Below are 23,297 nucleotides of genomic sequence, written 5' to 3' on the forward strand. Positions count from 1 at the left end.
ATGGACATGTGCTCATCCAGCTTTTCTGAATAGTCCTGAACCACTTCTTTCTCCACAGAGGGCAGGTCACATCCTCCCCCTACTGTGCTGCCCAGTGCAGCTGTCTGGGAGCTGACCTTGTTCGTGAAGACTGAGGCAAAAAAATCATTGAGTACATTAGCTTTTTCCACATCCTCTGTCACTAGTTTGCCTCCCCCATTCAGTAAGGGGCCCACACTTTCCTTGACTCCTTTGTTGTTGCTAACATACCTTCTTGTTACTCTTAACATCCCTTGCTAGTTGCAACTCCAAGTGTGATTTGGCCTTCCTGATTTCACTCCTGCATGCCTGAGCAATATTTTTGTACTTCTCCCTGGTCATTTGTCCAATCTTCCACTTCTTGTAAGCTTCTTTTTTGTGTTTAAGATCAGCAAGGATTTCACTTTTAAGCCAAGCTGGACACCTGCCATATTTACTATTCTGTCTACACATCAGGATGGTTTGTTCCTGCAATCTTAATAAGGATTCTTTAAAATACAGCCAGCTCTCCTGGACTCCTTTGCCCCTCATGTTGCTCTCCCAGGGGATCCTGCCCATCAGTTCCCCGAGCAAAGTCTCAATTTTGCCTTCTTCCTGTTCTACTCCTCTCATGGTACTGCTCTGCTGCCTAGCCCCATAAAGGAGAACTAACAACTTAAAATGCCTTGTTCAAAAATTTTAAGTAACACTTAACTTTCAAACACCTGAACAGCAAATGTAACTTTTCTTGTCTGCATAGTAAACACTGGCATTTTTATCTGTTTGAATAATCAAAGTGGTGCTTTCCGTGCTGCCTTGGTTGCAAAGATTTGAACTGCTTCCTGATAAAGGTCCACAGTCTGGGCCAGCTCATGCTCTATTGAGATGGTTGCAAGGCCGACCGGCCTCTCCTGTGTCATTGTGGAGCGTAGATGTGTTTTTATTAACTTCAGCTTGGAGAAGCTGCATTCTCCACTGGCAACTGTTACAAGAAGTGTTAGAAGTATGCTGCAGGCCCTGGGGAGGCAGCTGGGGCCTGAGGCAATGAGGGGGATGGATACAGGGCCAGGGGCGATGGGGGTGGGTGATGAGCCCCACTGTTTCATAGCCAGAGCCAGGGCCTGATGTCTGCTGCCATGCGGCCAGAGCTGGAGCTCAGTGACCACGGCCAGAACCCAGAGCTGGGGACAGGAACTTCGTTGCTGTAGCCAGGCATTGGAGCCTGCTGCCACGCAGCCAGAGCTGTAGATCAATGCCTAGGGCTAGTGCCTGCCGCCACAGTGCTGGGTGCTGGAGCCCATGAGTGTGTGGCTGGAATCAGCACCCACTGCTGTGAGATTGGAGCCAGCACTCACTGCTGCATGGCCAGGGCCAGGGGTCAGCACCTGGGGCCAGCTCCTGCCACCATGTGGCCAGAGCCCGGGAACAAAGCTGTGGGTTGGTGCCTGCTGCTGTGCAGCTGGATCAGGGGATCAGTGCCAGGGGCTTGGTTTGCACAGCCAGAGCCTGGAGCCAGCGCTCGCCACCACATGGCCAGTACTGGGGGCCAGAGGCCGACTGAAGCTCTGTGACCAGAGTCAGAGGTCAGCACCTGCTTCCCTGTGGCCAGAGCAAGGGGTTGGTGCCCAAAGCCCCTGCTTGGAGCCTGCTGTCATGCGGCTGGGGATTGGCACCTGTGGCCAGCGCCTGCAACTGCATAGCTGGAATCCGTGACTGGAGCCGGGAGCCAGCACCTGCTGCCACACAGCTGGAACCAGGGGCCGGAGGCTGAAGCCCTGCAGCTGGAGGCCAGGGCAGCATGGCCAGAGCTGGGGGGGTCAATACCCGCTGCGCCTTGATTGGAACCCAGGACCACATGGCCAGGTTCCTGAAGTCCTGCCGCTGGAGCCTGCCACCCAATCCCCTTTCTCCCAACGTGGGTCAAGAACTCACTTTGCTCCTGCAGCATTGTGCCCCATCTCTCCAGAGGTGGTGCAGGGCAGCGCATCCAGGAGCAACATGGAGGGAGGGGGAGAGACCAATGCTTTGCCCCCCCATTGCTGTCCAGGAGGCTGTCATGGCCACACAAAAAGCCCCTGGTGGCCGTGTGTGGCCATGGTGGCCACATTTGAGAAACATTGCTCTAGCCACTGGGCTAAAAGTTATAAGAAATGCCTCTTACTCTTCCTTTCTCTGGAGCTCCCAGAGAGCAGCACAATAAGAAGTGGGGCGATCCCGAATGCAGCTGTGTGAGGATGTCTGCTGTCAAGAAACCAACTTTAGAGAGTTACAAATCTCGAGTTCCACTGTGGTCTCCATTCCATACACTGTCCCCTTGCAGATCCTTTATTTAACCCTCAGGGCTTGTCTTCACGTACAGGCTGCTGTACCACTTTAGTGAAGATACTGCTACGCTGACCGGAGAGCTTCACCTGTCTGCATAGTTAATCCACCTCCCTGATTTCAGAGTAGCAGCCGTGTTAGTCTGTATCCGCAAAAAGAACAGGAGTACTTGTGGCACCTTAGAGACTAACAAATTTACTCCCTGAGAGGCAGTAGCTAGAAACTCTCCCGTCAACCTAGCACTATCTACATGGAAAGTTAGGTCAGTTGCTCAGGCTGCAGATTTTTCACAACATAGTTCTATAGGTCTCCTGCCACACTCTTTGCTTATTTTCACCCGTAGTTGTGTTGTGTCCAATTTGGATTGTGGCAGTTTGGGGCAGGGATCTCTTACAGTACACTCACATTTATCTGAGTGGCCTGGGGACATCCAAGCAGATAACCAAGCAGTTGGATAAACAGATGTACTATTTTGAGTTTCAGTTTCACTGATATACAAATATGGGGGACAAAGGCAGTAATGCTGAAGTTTGCTTAATACTTTGCACTTTATTAAAGAGTAAAAAAAACACTTTGAGTTTATTAAAACACCAAAATTGCATTAAAACCACAGTGGACGTAATTGAATTCTGAATGACTTAGCTCTTACTATACAGTTTCTGCTTTAGATTCAACACAGAGCTTTTTCTTTTCAACATTGTCCTGCCAAGCTGCTGTTGCTGCTGAAATGGACTTAAGTCTCGGTAACAGTAGGTAACCACTCAGAACTGCTACACAAATACAAAGCCATTGATTAGCAGTAAAAGGCACTAAGAGGTAATTGAGAAGTTATTGGGGTGTGATTAACATAGGGATACATGAGAGACACCCTGTGGAATCAGATAACAAGGAAATTTGGATAACTGGAATTATGCTGTATATTTTGTCAGGAAAAACCTGACAGAATAAATGAATAAGTCACTAGGGAGATGCCTGGCAGTGACTCCATAGTGTGGGTTGTACCACTGTAAAATGGGGTCTGAGCTCCCTGGCTTTTCTCTAAAATTAGGTGATCATTTGGTGGAAAGTTTCACACAGGGTTCACTTTTATGCCCTTTTGTGTGTAGTTTTTCTTTGATTTTCTCCTCAGGAGTTTTTAATGGAGGTCTTTCCTTTTGAACTCTGGCTGAAATGTGTCAACAGCAGCTCTCTGTCACAGCAAATTGCTCTCAGCACAAAAGGTGGCACAGTGGTGATCCTGAGTAGAGCAAGTGCAATGGGGGAGGGTTATTTAAAAAAAAAAAAAAAGTTGAATGTCGGGTCATTTTTGCTATTAGTTAACTGACAGTTTAGACTTTGTACCACAACCCTGGTTGAGAGCTGTGTGAACATAACATCTTGGTCAGGAGCTGCACTCTTTTGCCAGATTTTATCTTACAGAGAAAGCCTTATATTCAACTGATGGCACGTGGAGTGTCAGCCACAGCAGCTGACAGAAAATATTGTATCCATCATGAGCTGCACTTTGGCTCCCAACAGACCTGCCCCTCTGATATCATAAACCTGCCAGTTCTCCAGCGTGCTGCAGAAAAAGCAGGGAGATGATACCTGATTTATAATGTGAAAAAGAGGCAGAAAAATAATTAAAAACAAACAAACAAAACCTTCAGCATAAAGAAGCAACAAAGGATTTTAAAAATGATTGGATATTTTAATTTAATAATGAGCTGAGATTGATAATCTTTGATTAAATAATTGCATTTGAGCCTCTTATTTGAGAATCAAAGATTAATCCAACACTATATGGAAAGAATAGATACATTACTCTCCCCCTCTCCCCTTGGTGTAAGGCAAAGAGCTGGCCTCTGTGTCTCTCTCTTCTGTAACAGGTGGGGTGCTAGCAGTCTGCATTCCCCAACCCACTTCCAAACCCTCTGTCTTTTTATCAGGGATTAAACAAAGAAATTCCGTTTTGGAGGGGAAATTGCTTTTCTGTGGGTAATTTCACTTTGTGTTCTGTTTTTGATGTTTTCATTTTACCTAATTACTTATGGAATTTCTTTTATGGTAGCAGTAAATTACATGCTGGATAAGATAAAGGGAATTCTAATCCAGTCATTATTACTGATAGCTGTGACTATTGGCAGTTCTTAATCAGTTAAAAATCATCTTTCAATGGATCCTTATTTCATCCATTACAGAAAACGTCTGCACTAACAACCACCTCTTATCAATCACAGAACATAATTACATCATAGGCACCCCTTATCAATCACCAAGTCTTGTTTACATCATACTTCTGCAGACATTTTTTTTTAGTTTGAGGGGTCTTTTCCCACGACATCTATAGTCCCACAGACTTGGAGGGATGAGCATTAATGAGGAAAAATACAATACTCAATCACATGAATTTCCTGAATACAGGTCACTCAGAGGTTGAGAACCAACAGTCTGTGCCTTGGAATTCAAACACTCTTTGCTAATATCCTAAAGATTCTGGAAGAATAGTTAATATGCAAAATAATTCAGTATACAACAAAAAGAGGACTAAAAAACGCTAATATTTACTAGCAAATACTAACACATTTATTCCCTTTGGAGGTAAAATTCTAAATCCGGTGGAGTGTAAGAGGAATGCAGAACCCTGAAGGGTATTCTGGTGAAGCAGTAGCTATACCATGGTTAGGAGTAGAGAGCTTATTTTACCTCTGTATTTGGAACTGGTGCAAATGCTGCTGGAATATTATGTCCAGTTCTAGTGCCTACATTCCAAGAAAGATGTTGTCAATTTGGAGAGGGTTCAGAGAAGAGCCCTAAGAATGATTAAGTGTATAGGGAAAAAATGCCTTCATAGTGACAGACAAACAGAAAGTTAAGAGGTGACTTGATTACAGTCTGTAAGTACCTATATGGGGGAAAAAATATTTAACAAGGGGCTATTTAGTCTCGCGGAGAAGATAAAACACTATCCAATGGCTGGAAGTAGAAGCTAGACAAATTGAGATTGGAAATAAGGCATACATTTTTAATGGTGAAAATAATTAATTCATGGAACAATTTACCAGTGGTCACAGTTGATTCTCCATCACTGTCACTGTTTAAATCAATATTGGATGTTCTCCTAACAGATATGCTTCAGGTTTCAGAGTAGTAGCTGTGTTAGTCTGTATCCGCAAAAAGAACAGGAGTACTTGTGGCACCTTAAGAGACTAACAAATTTATCTGAGCATAAGCTTCAGGAATTGTTTTAGGGAAATTCTCTGGCCTGTGCTATAAAGGAGGTGAGACTAGATGATCACAATGGTCCCTTCTGGTCTTAGAATGTACGAATATATGGTTAAGGGTTTTCTGGTGCAGCAATAGCTGCACCACAGTCAGGTGTATACTGGTGGAGTGGTAGCTTTCCCGTAGTTAAGGATATTCTGGTAGAGTGGTAGCTGTATGCTAGTTACAGATACTATGGTGGAGCAGTACTCACACCATGCTTAAGGATAGTTTGGTGTCACAGTAGCTGTGCCATTGTAAAGGGTGTTTCTTGTGGAGCAATATCTATGCCACGGTTAACAGTATTCTAGTGGAACTGTATCTTCACCATAGTTAAGTGTATAGTAGTGGAGATTACCTGCACAATAGTTAAGGGTATTCTGGTGGAGTGGTAGCTTTACCATAGTTAAGGATATTTGTATGGAGTAGCTGTGCTATGGTTAGGGGTATTCACATAGAGTGGTACTTGCACCATAGTTAAGGGTATTCTGGTGGAGCAGTAGCTGCAATCTAGATAAGCATATTGTGGTGGAGTAGCAGCTGTGCCACAGTTAAGGCTGTTCTGGTGGAACAGCACCTGAGCTATAACTAAGGGTGGAGTCATAGCTGTACCATTGTTAAACGTATTCTTGTGGAGTGGTAGCTATGCCACAGTTAAGGGTAGATACATTTATAGAGAAAACAAGTACAAGTTTATTTAACAAAGTATAGAAATTCAAATGATAGCAAGTACAAGAGTATTGGAAATAAATGGTTACATAGCAAATAAAATCATAACATGCATTCTATGGCACAGACTTATTTAACTAGATACTTTTCTGTCTCATAGCTGTGATCTTTTGTTCATGAGACAAACTTGCTGTCACTTTGCCTCCTAGATGAAAGATTCAGGGTGTCTGTTTGCACACCCAGGTATATCAGAACAATCCATTGTCCTTATTAAGAAACAGGATCCCCCTCTTCTGGTTGTATTTTCCTGTGGCTTTCCTCTCTTGTCGATATTGCAATCTCCTGATTAGCCTCAGGCTCAGGATGCCAATGGACATGCAGGGTGAATGGACAGTGCCCATTACACAATGACCAGTGAGGGTCTGTTATCACCTTCCTGAAAGGAACATTCCTGAAATATGTCATCTCCTGGTTAACCTGCCTTAAAAACATAAATTTCAGTATAGACCTGTAACTCCTTAAATAAGAACATAAGAACAGCCAAACTGGGTCAGACCAAAGGTCCATCTAGCCCAGTATCCTCTCTTCTGACAGTGGCCAATGCCAGGTGCCCCAGAGGGAATGAACAGAAAAGGTAATAATCAAGTGATCTATCCCCTGTCACTCATTCCCAGCTTCTGATAAACAGAGGCTAGGGATGCCATCCCTGCCCATCCTGGCTAATAGCCATTGATGGACCTATCTTCCATGAAGTTATCTAGTTCTTTTTGGAATCCTGTTATAGTCTTGGCCTTCGCAACATCCTCTGGCAAAGAGTTCCACAGGTTGACTGTGCATTGTGTGAAGAAATACTTCTTTTTGTTTGTTTAAACCTGCTGCCTATTAATTTAATTTAGTTCTTGTGTTATGAGAAGTAAATAACACTTCCTTATTTACTTTCTCCACACCAGTCATGATTTTATAGACCTCTATCCTATCAGCCTTAGTGGTCTCTTTTCCAAGTTGAAAAGTCCCAGTCTTATTAATTTCTCATATGAAAGCTGTTCCATACCTCTAATATTTTTTTTTGCCATTTTCTGAAACTTATCCAATTCCAATATGTCTTTTTTGAGATGGGGTGACCAAATCTGCATGCAGTATTCAAGATGTGGGTGTACCCGGGATTTATATAGCGGCAATATGATATTTTCTGTCTTATTATCTATCCCATTTTTAATTATTCTCAACATTTTGTTTGCTTTTTTGACTGCCACTGCACATTGAGTGGATGTTTTCAGAGAACTGGCACAGTCAAGGAACTATGATGTGATTGGAATAACAGAGACTTGGTTTCGTAACTCACATGACTGGAGCACTGTCATGGATGGATATAAACTGTTCAGGAAGGACAGGCAGGGAGAAAAGGTGGAGGAGTTGCACTTTATGTAAGAGAGCAGTATGATTGCTCAGAGCTCCAGTATGAAACTGGAGAAAAGCCTGTTGAGAATCTTTGGGTTAAGTTTAGAAGCAAGAGCAACAAGGGTGATGTCGTGGTGGGCATCTACTATAGACCACCAGACCAGGAGGATGAGGTAGATGAGGCTTTCTTCGGACAACTAACAGAAGTTTCCAGATCACAGGCCCTGGTTCTCAACCACCCTGACATCTGCTGGGAGAGCAATACAGCAGTGCACAGACAATCCAGGAAGTTTTTGGAGAGTGTTGGGGACAACTTCCTGGTGCAAGTGCTGGAGGAACCAACTAGGGGCTGTGCTCCTCTTGACCTGCTGCTCACAAACAGGGAAGAATTGGTAGAAGAAGTAGAAGTGGGTGACAACCGGGGTAGCCGTGATCATGAGATGGTCAAGTTCAGGATCCTGACAAAAGCAAGAAAGGAAAGCAACAGAATACAGATCCTGGACTTCAGAAAAACAAGGAACTGATGGGCAGGATCCCCTGGGAGGCTAATATGAGGGGGAAAGGAGTCCAGGAGAGTTGGCTGTATTTTAAAGAAGCCTTATTGAGGGTGCAGGAACAAACCATCCTGATGTGAAGAAAGAATAGAAACATATGGCAGGTGACCAGCTTGGCTTAACAAAGAAACCTTCCATGAGCTTAAACACAAAAAGGAAGCTTTCAAGAAGTGGAAAGGTGGACAGATGACTAGGAAGGAGTATAAAAATATTGCTTGAGCATGCAAGCATGTAATCAGGAAGGCCAAAGCACAATTGGAGTTGCAGCTATCAAGGGGTGAGAAGGGTAACAAGAAGGGTTTCGACAGGTATGTTAGCAAGAAGAAGGTGGGAAGTGTGGGACCCTTACTGAATGGGGGAGGTAACCTAGTGACAGATGATGGGGAAAAAGCTGAAATACTCAATGCTTTTTTTTGCCTCGGTCTTCATAGACAAGGTCAGAACTGCTGCACTGGGCAGCACAGTATGGGGAGGAGGTGAGCAGCCCTCAGTGGTGAAAGAACAGGTTAAGGACTATTTAGAAAAGCTGGACATGCACAAGTCCACGGGGCCAGATGCAATGCATCTGAGGGTGCTGAGGGAGTTGGCTGATATGATTGCAGAGCCATTGGCCATTATCTGTGAAAACTCTTGGAGATCGGGGAGGTTGGAGGAGAGGAAGGTGATCAGGAACAGTCAACATGGATTCACCAAGGGCAAGTAATGCCTGACCAACCTGATTGCCTTCTATGATGAGATAAGTGGCTCTGTGGATATGGGGAAAGTGGTGGACATGATATACCTTGACTTTAGCAAAGCTTTTGATACGGTCTCCCACAGTATTCTTACCAGCAAGTTAAAAAAACATGGATTTAATTAATGGACTATAAGGTGGATAGAACACTGGCTAGATCATCTGAATCAATGGGTAGAGATCAATGGCTCGATGTCTAGTTGGCAGCCGGTATCAAGCAGAGTGCCCCAGCGGTCAGTCCTGGAGCTGGTTTTGTTCAACATCTTCCTTAATGATCTGGATGATGGGATGAATTGCACTCTCAGCAAGTTAGCAGATTACACTAAACTGGGGGGAGAGGTAGATAGGGTAGGGATAGGGTCCAGAGCGACCTAGACAAATTGTAAGATTGACCAAAAGAAATCTGATGAGGTTCAACAAGGGCAAGTGCAGAGTCCTGCACTTAGGATCTAAGAATCCCATGCACTGCTACGGGCTGTGGACCGATTAGCTGAGTGGCAGTTCTGCAGAAAAGGACCTGGGGATTACAGTGAACAAGAAGCTGGATATGAGTCCATTATACTCCAGCTTACACCTTCAAAATAAGAGTTAAGTGAGGCTGAGGTGGGACATTGACTTTGTGCTCTCACCATCCCTTGCAGAATGATCTGAAATGATAACCATCATCTTCTTCATCACCATCACCTTCCCTCTCATCACTGGTGGCCATCATTCTGGCACCTCCCAAGGACTACATTTCTCTCTCTCTCGCTCACGCTCTCCTACTGCCCATAGGCTGGGATGCAACTTGATAATATGTTATGCTGATGCCACTATGTTTGATGCATATTCAGTAGGTGTTTTCCCCCTTTTCCTTATTTGTAGTTCCTCCCCTTACTAACGTTGGAGTCTCCTTCTCCTATAGATTAGTATATCAGTGATCTCAACTTATTATCATATGCATTAATTCATTGTCGTTGCCCTCTTGTGCTTAGGTATCAGCAGATATAGCTCATGTACCTGTTATTGTTATGTACACCAATTCGTTGCCTTGATACTCTTGTGGTTGGACTCATGTTCCTGTGGTCTGAAATTCCCCTTAAACGCTCTATTTTCAGCTTCCCAATATTTGGGTTTTCCATTGGGCCATTTATCTGTGCCAAATTTCATAGGCCTCAAGCCTTATGCTAAAACTGCTGAAGCTAATGTCTTACAGGATACAGGCCTATAGGTTCCTTGCATTACAGCTGAATATAATGAAGGCAAGCTAACCCTATGAGCTACACTACTCAGGATGAATTTCATATAAGGTTTTCAAAGCAGCTTAAAGGAGTAAGGCACTCCACTGCCACTAAAATGCAGTAGGTTTTGTACACTTTAACTCCCTTAAATACCTTTTAAATATCCCAGCCTCATTCCCCAGTGTACAGTGAAGGTTTGCATGGTGCTGTAGAGGACCGTAACAACTCAGTCCCTGATAGAAGGGGCTTCCCATGTATGAGTTGCTAGTTTGTGGAGCAGCACCAGCAGTGTGGTGGGTGTTACATTCTCTTTACAATGCAAAGTATTTTTTCAGCTATTTTTAGACCTTTAAATACTTCACAAAACATTCTCCATATTCAGGAATAATCTCTAATAAAGTGTCAGAAATGGTTTTTGCATGTGTTTATTTTTTAATATATCTTACAAAGTTATATTTTTCTAGGTCTCTTTGGCATGGTCGCTCACATGATGTACACAACTGTATTTCAAATGACTGTCAATCTTGGTCCAGAAGACTGGAGACCACAGATGTGGGATTATGGCTGGTCCTATTGGTAATTTTTGCATTAAAATATCTAACTGTTTCATTAACATTTAAATTGCTGTCTCTGCAATTCTTGTCCTCAAGTAACTAATGGCTCTGATTTGAGCTTTCCACTGAGGATGTAACACAACAACCAATTTCTTTATTTGTAATTTTTTTAGTCTTGTCTAATGGTATAAGGTCCCATAGTTCCAGGACAGCCAGTACCAGCACTACCCAGGGCATGCAGGTGCCATGGCTCCCACTCCATCACCCACCTTCAAGCACAGGACACTGTTGGGGGGCCTCCCACCCCTCTTCACCAATCAGGGGCCTTCTTGCCCCAAAGGTCTTATTATCTATTGTTACTATAGATGGGCTTTTTAGCACCCTTTATTATTAGGGTCTGACCCAGTATGGCCGTTCTTATGGTCTTAACTTCCCTCCAAGATTTTGTTAGTGTTGCAGTTCTTGGACCTCCACTGTTAGCTGCATTAGCAGAAAGTTCAGCATGCTGATTTAGCAGACTTCGATGTTGTTAATAAAGACCACAGCATGGGTGGTGGGTATAAGAGGACAGGGGAGGCTAAGCATCCGTAACAGGATGCAGCGCACGTCCCTTTGGAGGCTCACCAGCCCGCAGCCAAAGGGGCCCCTGAGCCATGGCCTCACCCAGGATGGAGTGGGGGTGGAGTGTGGGCAGGGCCTTGGGGGGAGGAGGCCAAGCAGGAGTGGGCCTTGGGGAGGAGCCAGTGCCCCTCCCTACTTATAGGGATCTTCCAGCGCTCGCGCCCCGCCTCCCCAAATGTAGGAGTCAAACACCGCTCATGGACCACAGGCTTGGTGGTGAAACCATTCAGCCAGGTTTATTGTCAGGAAAGTAAAGTACTAGTTCTCTGTCCAATTGGGCCAGAGGGACACTAACACGTGTATGCCTGTGACAAGGTAAAAGCTCAGGCAACATAAGAGGATGCCGTCCCCTCGACTGAAGCAAACATGACCCTCCTATTACTTCTTCTTTTATACATTGATAGAAACAACTCATGTATTGGAATGGTGTCCCTAACCTCTGTTTGTCAGAAGCTGGGAATGAGCAACAGGGGATGGATCACTTGATGATTACCTGTTCTGTTCATTCCCTCTGGGGCACGTGGCACTGGTCACCGTCAGAAGACAGGATACTGGGCTAGATGGATCTTTGGTCTGACCCAGTAGGGCCATTCTTATGTTCTTATTACACTCTAGATGGTGTTAGTTACCACTCTTATAGTTCAAACAAAACATCCTCATCTATTATCCTGTCATTCCATCCTTATCTTACAAGGAATCAGTGTGTTCCTCTACAATCCCTTGAGAATTTGTTTACTCATTTACTTTTGAAGTCTGGGTGTTTCTGTACCATCCTCTTAGGCCAGGAATGTGCTTACTTGGTATTAGCTAATACTTGGTGTATTGCTATTCTGCGAACTCCAGGCCTACCCTGGTTCACAGCCTTTGGTTCACACTGTTAGTTATGCCTAAGGCTCTAGCAAGGCCTACACAAGACTAATTGAAAAATCAGTATTAATAGTCCAATAAGCTCCTCAGCTGGCTCTTTTAACAGTTTTGATGAAAGTTATCTGCACCTGCTGATTTAAAAATGTCTAACTTTTGTAGCTTCTGCTTAACATCCTCCAGCGATACTAGTGGAATGGAAAGAGTATTATCATGTGGTATGGCTACATCATCTGTTTTTTTCCCCAAATACAGAACAGAAATATTAATTGAATATCTCTGTCTTTTCTGCATTATTATTGATAATTCTACCATTTCCATCTAGTAATGGACCAATATCATTGTCAGGATTCTTTTTGTTCCTAATATATTGAACAAATACTTTCTTATTGTCCTTAACGCTGCTGGCAATTGATTAATTTTTTTGTCCCTTTGCATCACTTATCAATTTTTTACAATTCCTAGCTCCTGATTTATATTTTATATTCACTGCTATCAACTTCCCCTTTCTTCCATTTGTTATTTATAGAAGACAAGGGGGCCTTGGGGAGGGGGCAGAAAGGAGCAGGTGGGGGGCTCGGGGAAGGGGAAGGAGAGGAGCGAGCAGCGGGCAGGGGTTCCTCGGAGGAGGGGGAAGAGAGGATTGAGCAGCAGGTGGGGAGTCCTCAGGGAAGTGGTGGACAGGAGCAGGCAGTGAGGGGGAGGTCTTTGGGGAAGAGGTGGAGTTGGGGCATAGCTTCAGGGGACAAGACCAAGTGGTAGCAAGACTTTGGGGCAGAATGGGGGTGGAGCATGGGCAGGGTGGGAGGAGGCTGAGAAGTGGCTGGGGCTCAGGGTGGAGCAGGGGGAGGGTCCATGGTCCAGGTACCAGTGGCCCCTCCCACTTCTAGGGAGCTTCTGGCACTTGCGCCCAGCCTCCCCAGATGCAAGAGTCTTGCATCTCCTATGCTGGGTACCAAACGTGGGGCTGAGGATTGCACTGGGTGGCAGGATGCCTAAACGGTAGATGTTGCAACACTCAGCATTGCAGTGCCGAAGTTCCTGGATCTAGCCCTTATACACTGTAATTAAGTCACCTCTCGATCTTCTTTTTGATAAGCTGAACAGACCAAGCTCTTTAAGTCTCTCATTGTAAAGTATTTTCCTCATCCCTGGAATAATTTTTGTGGTACGCTTCTGCACCCTTGTGGAGTTCCTTGGTCAGTTTTGTGAGGCAGGGACGGAGAAGGCAAGTAAATGAAGAAACATGCCACTGAGCCCCATTCCCTGTCAGTGCAGCTGAGCTGCTTTATAGCCCTCTGCTACTCACTGTAAGCAGGGTCTGAACGAGCTCTCTCCTGCCAGCTAGGGCAGGAGGAAAAGATGGGGGGAAAGGATGTCAGGAGCAGATTGTATTTGCATAGACACCCCTATTCTGCCTAGGTAATCAGCAGAGAGATATGCTGCCAAAGTGATCAATTTTTGCTGTTTCTGTAAAGATTCGCTTTAATATTGAATGCTGAGACAATGAAATATTGTTCTTTTTATTGTATGAGTAAAGGACAGCAAAACTGGACTCAGCATGCCCTATTGAGGGGGGTCGCCCTAAATTGGATCTCACTTGTTACGCAGGGACTAGTGACACCACATCCTAGTGAAAGTTAGAGAAGATGGGCACAGGTATCCTTTCCCTGTGGTGTGGCTCTGTTTAGTGGGTCTTTAGATTTGTTTGATCCTTTCTTGTCCAGTGCGTAAAAGCAAAGCTAACTAGACTCAATTGTTGTTAGTGATTACTGGAGCTGCATGTACTGATATTCAGCTCCTTTGGAGCAGCTTCTTAGCCCACCTGTGGAGATAATGGTGCAGTGAAAAGACAATATAGAAGAGCTAACAGCAGAGATGTTTCCCACTACCCAGTGAAATCAGCAGAAAGTTGAAATCAGTGAGAATTGGGCTAAGTGGTGGAACATCAGAACACAACATTGCAGAAAGAGGCAGCAGGCAGGGTAGAATGACCGTGGCAGAAACTGCAGTGATGTTGATGAGCAAAGGTGGAGGTGTTACTCAACTACGCTCTCCCCTTGGGGCTGGGAGGCAAACCCACCCAAATACACTCCTGGACTCTGGGGACATTTTATAAATGGAGATAGCCTATCTCCTAGAACTGGAAGGAACCTTGAAAGATCATCGAGTCCAGCCCCCTGTCTTCACTAGCAGGACCAAGTACTGATTTTGCCCCAGATCCCTAAGTGGCCCCCTCAAGGACTGAACTCACAACCCTGGGTTTAGCAGGTCAATGCGCAAACCACTGAGCTATCCCTCCCCCCAGCATTGCTGACCTTGGACAACAAACCGTGAATGGCATGCAGTGGAAGAAAAAGAGGAATGGCATGTTAGAGACACATCCATCTGTTGGACTTTCACATCACAAGGTGGAAAACAGAGCCAAAGGATTCTGCCCAATAGTGGGGCAGGGGGGTTATTTATTGGTTGTATACTTTCAAGTAATTGTTGCAGTGTTTTCTCAAATCAATGCTTTGTTTAGTTCTTTAATAAAAGGTTTCTTTTGTTATATACATTTTGAGTAAACCATTAATTTGGGAAAACAATTTTGTTATATTTTTGGGAAACTACACTTTCTATAATGGCTGTATACACGTTAGAGGAGTGGAGCAAGGGGATGAATATTGGCCCTAAGACCTGCCTTCTAGTAGAGAAGTAGTAGTAGTAAAAAAATGAGCCATGACATGGGGCCTGGGTGGCAAAAAGGAGCTGGACCAAAACCACTGTCCAACACATGCAGTGGGCCCCATGGGGCTAACCCACCCTATTCAGCATGGCTCAGAGTGAGACTGAAGAGGAGGACACTACCATGGTGTATCTTAGAATGGAGAACAGATTCTGGTCTCTATCTACTGAACTTTTTTGTCTTTAAACCCCACAGCAGAAGCATTTAGGCCTGTTGCTAGCACACCCATTCCACCAGTGCAACCAGCCTATGGCAATGAGTCTGCCCCACCAGCATTCCCATATCTCTTGAAAAAAGACAGGACTCTGATGATACAGCTAGGTTGTTGGGCAGGGGACATACAGGTGGAAGGTGTCCCTGATGCTCCAGACCCTCCACTATTGGAGCAAGAGATGCAGAGGCCTATGCCAGTGTCTGAGGGACCATCAATGGAACTGTTACCATCCCTTGCCAAGGAGAAGTCCTCACTGACCCTGCAATCACTATTCTCAATAATAGTGATAAGGTTATCAGGCCAGTAAACAGGTTAACTTATGAGCACCTGGGGAGGTTAGAGAAGAACTGATACATGTAGCTCACAGGTTTGAATCAGCAATAGTAGTTTTCTTAAGACTCTATGCGGAGAGTTCGTGGACCTGGTACAATATGGAGTGTGATTTTGCAGGACAACAAATTCTTGGCTGGGAGGAGAATGTAAGCAGGATCTGAATGAGTTTCCCCTGCTGTCTAGTGAAGAACTGGGGGGAAAAGCCTCAGGAGCAGATTTTTATTTGCATAGACCCTGCCTAGGTGATAACCAGCCAAATCTGCTTGTCTAAGTGATCAAGTTTGGATATTTTGTGTAAAGATTCACTTTAGTATGAAATGTTGTTATCCTTATTGTATGAGTAAAGGGCAGCACCACTGTACTTCATATGCTTCAATTGAAATTGGACCTCAGGGGGCAGGGGGTAATGATGCCCAATCCAAGTGAAAGTCAGGAGTGGAGGTAACGTTTTTTTCCTGATGGTGCGGTCCTGTTAAAGTGTCTTAAAAGTTATTTGATCCTCTTCCTATGATGTTTTGGGGGTTTATCCATCCTAGTAAGGGGTTCTTTCACTTCTTGCCCTCTAACCTTGGGTGCTTCTGTGCTGTATAGCTTTAATTGAGACCTCTGACACCAGGATCCTGCTCACAGCATAATGGTCTCACCTTGGCTTCCACCAGCCCAGTTACTCCTTACAGAGTGACCCTAATAACACTTCTGGTCCCAATTCTCCCAAAACCATCTCCCCTGCAGTGTCCAGTTCCTCTTACTGGAGACTCATAGAGGTAACCTCGCGTTCACTGCTTCCAAAGAGCCAGTATAGATAACAGCTTGGTAGCTCAGCTGGGGTTATACACTCCACCCTACTACACAGCACTGAAATGATTTGTAGTAAAAACTAAGAATAAGTTTATTAACAAAGAACATTGTGACAGGATGCACCTGGCCCTTTGTTCCCTGACCGGAGTCCCTGCAATCCCATTGCACTCTGCCCCAGGAAGGAGTAGTGAAGGTGAGTCCTGCAGGCCTACCTAGAAAGGCTACACTGAAGCAGCCAATCAGAGCCCAGTATGCTCAAATAAAAGGAGCTGCAAGGTTGAACAGCTCAGTCTCTGGCTAGGATTAGAGGGGTGCTCTGCTCTGGCACAAGGTGTTTGGAGGGCTGCTTTTACTGGACCAGAGAGAGAGAGAGAACCTAAGAACTGTAACCCTGAGGTGCTGGTAAATAGACAAGGTGGAAAGAATCCCAGGGAAAAACAGCAGCAACTAATTAAAGGAGGCAGCATGTGGCTGCTCTGTGTAGGATTCCTGATTTAGGACCTGGAGTGGTGGGCAGGCTTGGGTTTCCCCACTGGGAAAGTGGCCCAAACAGTGAGAAGGGGACATGGCTTTTTAGAAGCCTGATCTAAGGGTGGGATTTAAAGGGCCCAGGGATAGAGCTGAATACCCTGGTGAGGGCTAACAGTTTGTGAAACTTTTATAACCCCTGGAAGGGAGTTACTTTTTGATTATGTGACTTGTCTGGAGGGCTGAGCCACTGAAAACCTATCTAGTGAGGTCAGCAACCTACAGGGAGCACCAGGAGCAGGAAAAGGCCTGCAGTACTAAATGGAGCAGCAGGTGGTGCTCAGGTGAGTGTCCCTCATTACAAACACAGATTTCAGTGATTTCAAGTAAGAGTGAAAGAGCTATGAAAGGGTTACAAACTGTCGAAGAAAAACACAGTTCTCACTCTTTGGTTGGTTGCAGTAAAGTCAGATACTTTATTTTCTCAAGCAATTGCGTAGAGGGAGAGAGTGCACTAGGACACAGGGTCTCCCCCTCCTAGGCAGGTCTCTCTACAGGTAAACAATTACAGCAAGCCTTTTGTTACAGACAGTAATGAGCAACAGCTGCATTTTGTTTATATATAGGTCATCCTGATATCTTATTTTTCTCACTTATTTAGACTCTAGTCTACATTCCATATTATCTACACATTATCTACACAAGGTCGCAACAACTTCTCACACAGTTCTTTCCCACTCGCCTCACACAATCCTCGCTTCTACAAATCTCATGTTATTAGGGTTACAGTTAGCCTGACTCTTGCTAACAAACTGTCATGCATTGCAATCCCCTTCCTGTCAGTTCTTTCTCTGCTTCCACAAAACAAAATGAAAATAACATGCTTTCTAGAGTCTAAAACTTAATTCTAGCAAGATATAGCTTTGCTTAACATAAGTTATCCACATGCTCCAGCTTGTTTCAGCAGGAGGGACCCTTCTTTCATAGATACTCACTTATGCCAAGAATCATTTTGTTCTAAAACACAAAACTATGCTGTTTAATGTTCATACAGTTGAAGGCGAGCTTTGAACTTAAGTACTCAGTTAACTCTGCTTCATCTTGAGCTGTGTAGTTCTACAGTAGCTGTTAAAACCTTCCACTTGGAGTCTGTTCCCCCATTTAATCCATACTTTATAGCAATAAATAGATAGCTTGATCACTTTTGCTACAATGTATTTGGGAGACACAGTAGTATGATGTGGATACACTGCTGTCACTTTCTAACAAGCCTTTTTGTTGACAGTCTTGCATGGGGTTCCTTCGCTTGCTGTATGGCTGCTTCTGTCACCACCATTAACAGATACACAAAAACTATTTTGGAATTCAAGCGCAAACGAAAAAAGCTGGAGAGAAGATTAAAGAATAAACGCAAGTTTCCAGATCCTGGAGTTCCTGAGAAAGCTTGGAATATGTATGTCAGCTCTTTTCATAACACTACAGAGGACTTGGTGCATCAGTTAAAGGACATACATAATCCAGCCAGCATTTCAATGTTTGTAGATTTAAACAATATCCCTGAGCCACACCGTGAAGAGTATTGCTAAATATGTTCTATGATATTTATTACATTTTTTAAATTATCTGTGTAGCATTATTTTTCGTAAAGATAAATGCTTTTATCAATGCTTCAAGCAAGACATAGTGTTTGTGGAGCTGATCCAGATAGAGTGGTTCACAAAAGACAATAAGCCATATTCTCCATTGTCCTGCATCTTGTACAGTCATTTATACATGTGTAAAGTGGGTGTGAACACTACTACATCAGCATAACACTGGCTTACACCCGCTTTACTAGTGGAAATGACAATACCAGGACCATGGCAACAAAGAATCTGGCCCACAATTTGGTCCAGAGCTGAAATAGGTTATTTATCATTAAAGATGCAACCTCCCAGCCAAATTCAACACATTTCAGGCTACACTGATTAGTTTCACCCTGTGATGGAGGTCATGGGGAGCCACATTGAGGTAACTCAAATACTGTAAGGAATGGGGCAGACAATCCCCAAAGCTGGTGGATATTCCAATACTTAAATTTACCAAGCCAGCACAAAACAGCTTCTATAATATCTTGCTAGTTACCCAGAAGCCAGCAACAGAGTTCCCTTTAAGTAACCCAGCCTTAGGCCTCCACCCAGACACCCAAGTCAAATATGATGAGGATTACTAAAAATCTTATTCATCATATAAGAAAGTTCTACCAATCCCAAAGGATCAGACAATTTACCCTCCAGGGTAAATGAATATTCCAGATCTTACCCAAATACACGCTTACAGCAAATTCTTATGAACTAAACTAAAATTTATTTAAAAAGAAAAGAGAGAGAGTATTGGTTAAAAGATCAGTATACATACAGACTGTAGCTGCAAAGAGTTCTTTCAGAATTAGTCCACAGATTATAGTCCAATGTTCATATTCAGGGTGATCCAGATGGGACTGGAGATCTCAGTTTTACGACTTAAGTTTCCCCTGCATGAAGCATCAAGCAGATCTGAGATAAAAAGGATCAGGTCCCAAGAGTCTTTTATATAGTTTTCTAGCAGCCTTTTGACCACACAGTCCTTAGGCGAACAACAGGCAATCATCCAGACTCTGAAGTAGACCTGTTTCCTAAGCATCACTGGTAATTAGCTACATGGATTAACATAAGGCAATTTATGCATTAGGCAGTTTTTCACAAACTTTAAAGAGACATACAGACAATGACGTTATTTCACCCAAAATTCATCTAAATGTTAATATTCCCTTTTGATCGCTGAATCAATAGTTATAGTAATAGACAGGAACTGTCTGTTTACATGGCTAACATCTAACAACATATAAGTAAACACGTACAATTAGTATCACCTCTAATTCTCTAACAATACAGGTTTGCATTTCAAAGTTCTAGCCTATCTAACATGGTATGGCTCTAATTACCATTTACATACTTTTCTAACATGTCTCTAAAGGTTGAATTTGGGTCATTTATCCTGCAGGAAGCTTAACCCTTTCTGGCCAGAAGGATGGTGGTAGAATTCGAGGCCTATGGACAAGCTGGAAGTGATGGGGTGAATGAGAAACCCATGCAGTGAGTGCTCGTGTTTTTGTGCCAAATGACCCCGCTATCACTCTGCTGATGTGCATGTTGATTGGGAGTCAGTTTACTGAAGACCACATGATACAGTGTCTGTGACGGTATTCCAGGCACAGAGGTCTGTGCAAAGTTCTGGTTCCCCTTTCATCTTGCAGAATTGGAAGGAGCAGTGGAAAGGATTGAAGTCTTGGAAAGATTTTCTTATGAGGAGAGACTGTTTAGTATATAGAAGAGAGTATCAAGAGGGGATGTGTCAGAAATATACAAAATAGTGAATGGTCTAAAGATGGTAAATCAGGTGCCTTTATTTGCTTATTTGCAGAAGGGGATATTCTATTCTATTGAAAGGCAAAACATTGAAAACGGGTTAAAATAAATATGCTTTTACTTAACACATAATTAACGTGTGGATATTTCTGTCATAAGATATCCCTGAGGTGAAGATCTTTGTAAGAGTTTTAAAAAATTAGATGTCCCTAGGTATAATGATTACATCCACAATAACATTTGGTAGGGAAAAGTGAAAGCGAGATGAACCTTCATATTTCAGAAAATAAGCCAGCTGCTAACTGAGAAGGGTTAGGAAGGAACATCCTCTATGGGATGCTTATTTCATAACTGTCTACTACAGAAGTTTCTTGTACCTGTCTCTGAAGCTGATGGTGCTGGTCAGATCAAGACAGGAAACTGGACCAGATGGACCCTGGGCTAATCTGCTCTACCAATCCTTGTATACAGATTGAATGGTCCCATGGATTCTTACATGTTTTTAAAATTGCAGATTTGGAAAGATGAAACTTTTTTTTTACTTTGTGAGCATTAATGTGAATGAGAAGCAATTAAATGTCATGCCTGAGGATAGATAGAGGTGGATAGAAAGCTGGCTAGATCATCGGGCTCAACGGATAGTGATCAATAGCTCCATGTCTAGTTGGTAATGGTGTTGATGTCATAAACTTAGACTTCTCTAAGGAATTTGACTAGTATTACACAACATTTTGATTAAAAAACTAGCACAATTTAAAATTACTGTGGCACACACTGAATGGATTAAAAACTGGCTAATTGATAGGTCTCACTGTATGATTGTAAATGGGTAATCATCATCAAGCAGGCATGCTTCCAGTGGGGTACCACAAGGATCAGTTCTTTGCCCTATGTTAGTTAAGGATTTTATCAATAACCTGGAAGAAAACACACAATTATCAAGATAAATTTTGCAGATGACACAAAAATAGGGGAAATGATGAATAAGGAGGAGAACAGGTCACTGACAGAGTGATCTAGATTGCTTGGTAAATTGGGCACAAGCAAACAATATGTGTTTTTAAACAGTTAATGTAAGTGTATGCATCTGGGAACAAAGAATGTAGGCCATACTTACAGGATGGGGGACTCTATCCTGGGAAGCAATGACTCTGAAAAAGATTTGGGGGTCATGGTGGACAATCAGCTGAACATGAGCTCCCAGTGCAAAGCTGTGGCCAAAAGGGCTAATGTGATCCTGGGATGCATAAACAGATGCTCAAATAGGAACAGAAAAATTATTTTACCTCTATAGTTGACAGTGGTGCAATCGCTGCTGGAACACTGTGTCCAGTTCAAGAAAGATGTTGATAAATTGGAGAGGGTTGCCTTTTAGTAATAGACTCAAAGAGCTCAATTGATTTAACTTAACAAAGAGAAGGTTAAGGGGTAAGTTAATTACAGAGTACAAATATCTACAGGAAGAACAAAATTTTAATAATGGACTCTTCAGTATAACACAATCCAGTGGCTGGAAGGTGAAGCTAGACAAATTCAGACAGGAAATAAAGCATAACTTTTTTAATCGTTAGAGTAATTAATCATTTGAACAATTTATCTAGAGTCATGGTGGATTCTCAGTTACCGACAATTTTTAAATCAATATTGGATGTTTTTCTAAAAGATCTGCTCTAGGAATTATTTTGGGGCAGTTCTATTGCCCATGTTATATAGGGGGTCAGATTAGATGATCAGAATGGTCCTGTCTGGCCTTGGAATCTATGAATCACTTATTACAACAGGGCTCAACCTGGCCTGCACTTCTTACAGTGCATGTTTGCATGTGCGCTCCCCCATACGCACATTCTTTGGGTGCTAACACTTGTGGTGATGATACAAATACACTGCTTTGAATGGATACTTTTATCTCAGAGCTTCTTTTTTTTCCTCAGGAAAGCACTACAAGGAACAAAGTGAAGGTGGCTAGTGCTTTAGATGTAGATTTTCATCCACTCAGACATTTCAGTTAACCTTGACTTTGAATTTCCCTGGTTTAATGTTTTTTTTTTTTTATAGCTACAAAAGTTATTGTAACGGTTATTTTCTCTAATTTTACTAATAGGTACTTTGGGCTAGATCCACAGAGACTGCTACGTTAGCCACCTAACTCCCCTGAGATCCTCAACCCCCCTGTTCAGATGCTGACTATTCATGCAGATACATAGTTTCTGCCAGCAAAATGCCCAAGGTGGCTACATTTTTTCCAGTGGGTATGCACGTATAGCTCAGTGCCTTAGCACAGACCTAAGCCCCAGTAGGATTCTCAAACGAAGTGTGCCTCTGCCTATCTCACCTACAGAGCCCAATCGAATAGGCATGCTCAGAATATGTCCACTAGATCAGGCCTGACACAAAACACAGAGAGGGTGTGGTGTGTTCCAGAATACCCAAGAGCTCAGGGGTTAGGGCAGTTAGCTGGGATGTGAGACACGCACTTCAAGTCCCTGCTCCATATTAGAGCAGGCAGGGGCGCCGACTTGCCCTCTGCCTGATAGGTGCTTGACCACCCCCCATCCCTGGCCCCGCCCCTGCCCCATCTCTTCCCGCCCCTGCACCACCCTCGCCCCACCCCCATTCCACCCCTTCCCCCAAGTCACCACCCCTGCCCTACCTCTTCTCCACCTCCTCCCCTGAGCGCGCCACATCCCTGTTCCTCCTAGAAAGTCCTAAGCACTGCCAAACAGCTGTTAGGCAGCGCGGGGAAGAGCTGTGGTAAGCGCTGGGAAGGAGGGGGAGGAGCGGGGATGTGGCACGCTCAGGTGGGGGGAGAAGGAAGCGAGGAGGGGGGAGCTTGGCAGCTGGTGGGTGCGGAGCACCTGCTAATTTTTCCCCATGGGGGCTCCAGCCCCCACAGGGAAACTCCTTTTGTGAGGTGGTGTTTAGGCCACATCCCTTTCCTCAGCATTTCCCACTGGCTAGCTTAGGTGGCTCCCTGCTCAGCATGCTGGCTTCTCTGAAGCCCATGCTTAGGCACCTAACTCTCCCCATGCATTTTATAGGGAGCCTGGGTGCCTAATTTAGGTCTAAGGATTCCACTGGTTTGCAGGGTGCATATGAGTTAACTGTTGCAATGGTCAGTGTTGTGAGGCCTGTCACTTTGTAGCTCTAGTTCTTTACTCTCAACCTTAATTTCAGCTTCACAGACAGTTTTGCCTG

At 43.9% G+C, this 23,297-nt stretch overlaps 1 protein-coding gene across 3 annotated transcripts in view; it reads left to right on the forward strand.

Annotated features, from left to right (window-relative positions):
• Positions 1-22,233, forward strand: part of GSG1L2 (GSG1 like 2) — a 59,201-nt gene extending 36,968 nt beyond the window's left edge. For 2 of the 3 annotated variants that reach the window (XM_054047381.1, XM_054047382.1), the window contains 2 exons: positions 10,601-10,712; positions 18,002-18,778. In XM_054047381.1, the coding sequence (XP_053903356.1) occupies positions 10,601-10,712; positions 18,002-18,302 (413 nt within the window). In that variant the 3' untranslated portion in view covers positions 18,303-18,778. Of the gene's footprint in view, positions 1-10,600; positions 10,713-18,001; positions 18,779-19,737 lie in introns of those variants that run through there. The other variant, XM_054047384.1, reaches the window with a different exon arrangement.
• Positions 22,234-23,297: the final 1,064 nt, after the last annotated feature.

Source organism: Malaclemys terrapin, chromosome 13 (assembly GCF_027887155.1).
Source record: "Malaclemys terrapin pileata isolate rMalTer1 chromosome 13, rMalTer1.hap1, whole genome shotgun sequence".
Lineage (NCBI taxonomy): Eukaryota > Metazoa > Chordata > Testudines > Emydidae > Malaclemys > Malaclemys terrapin.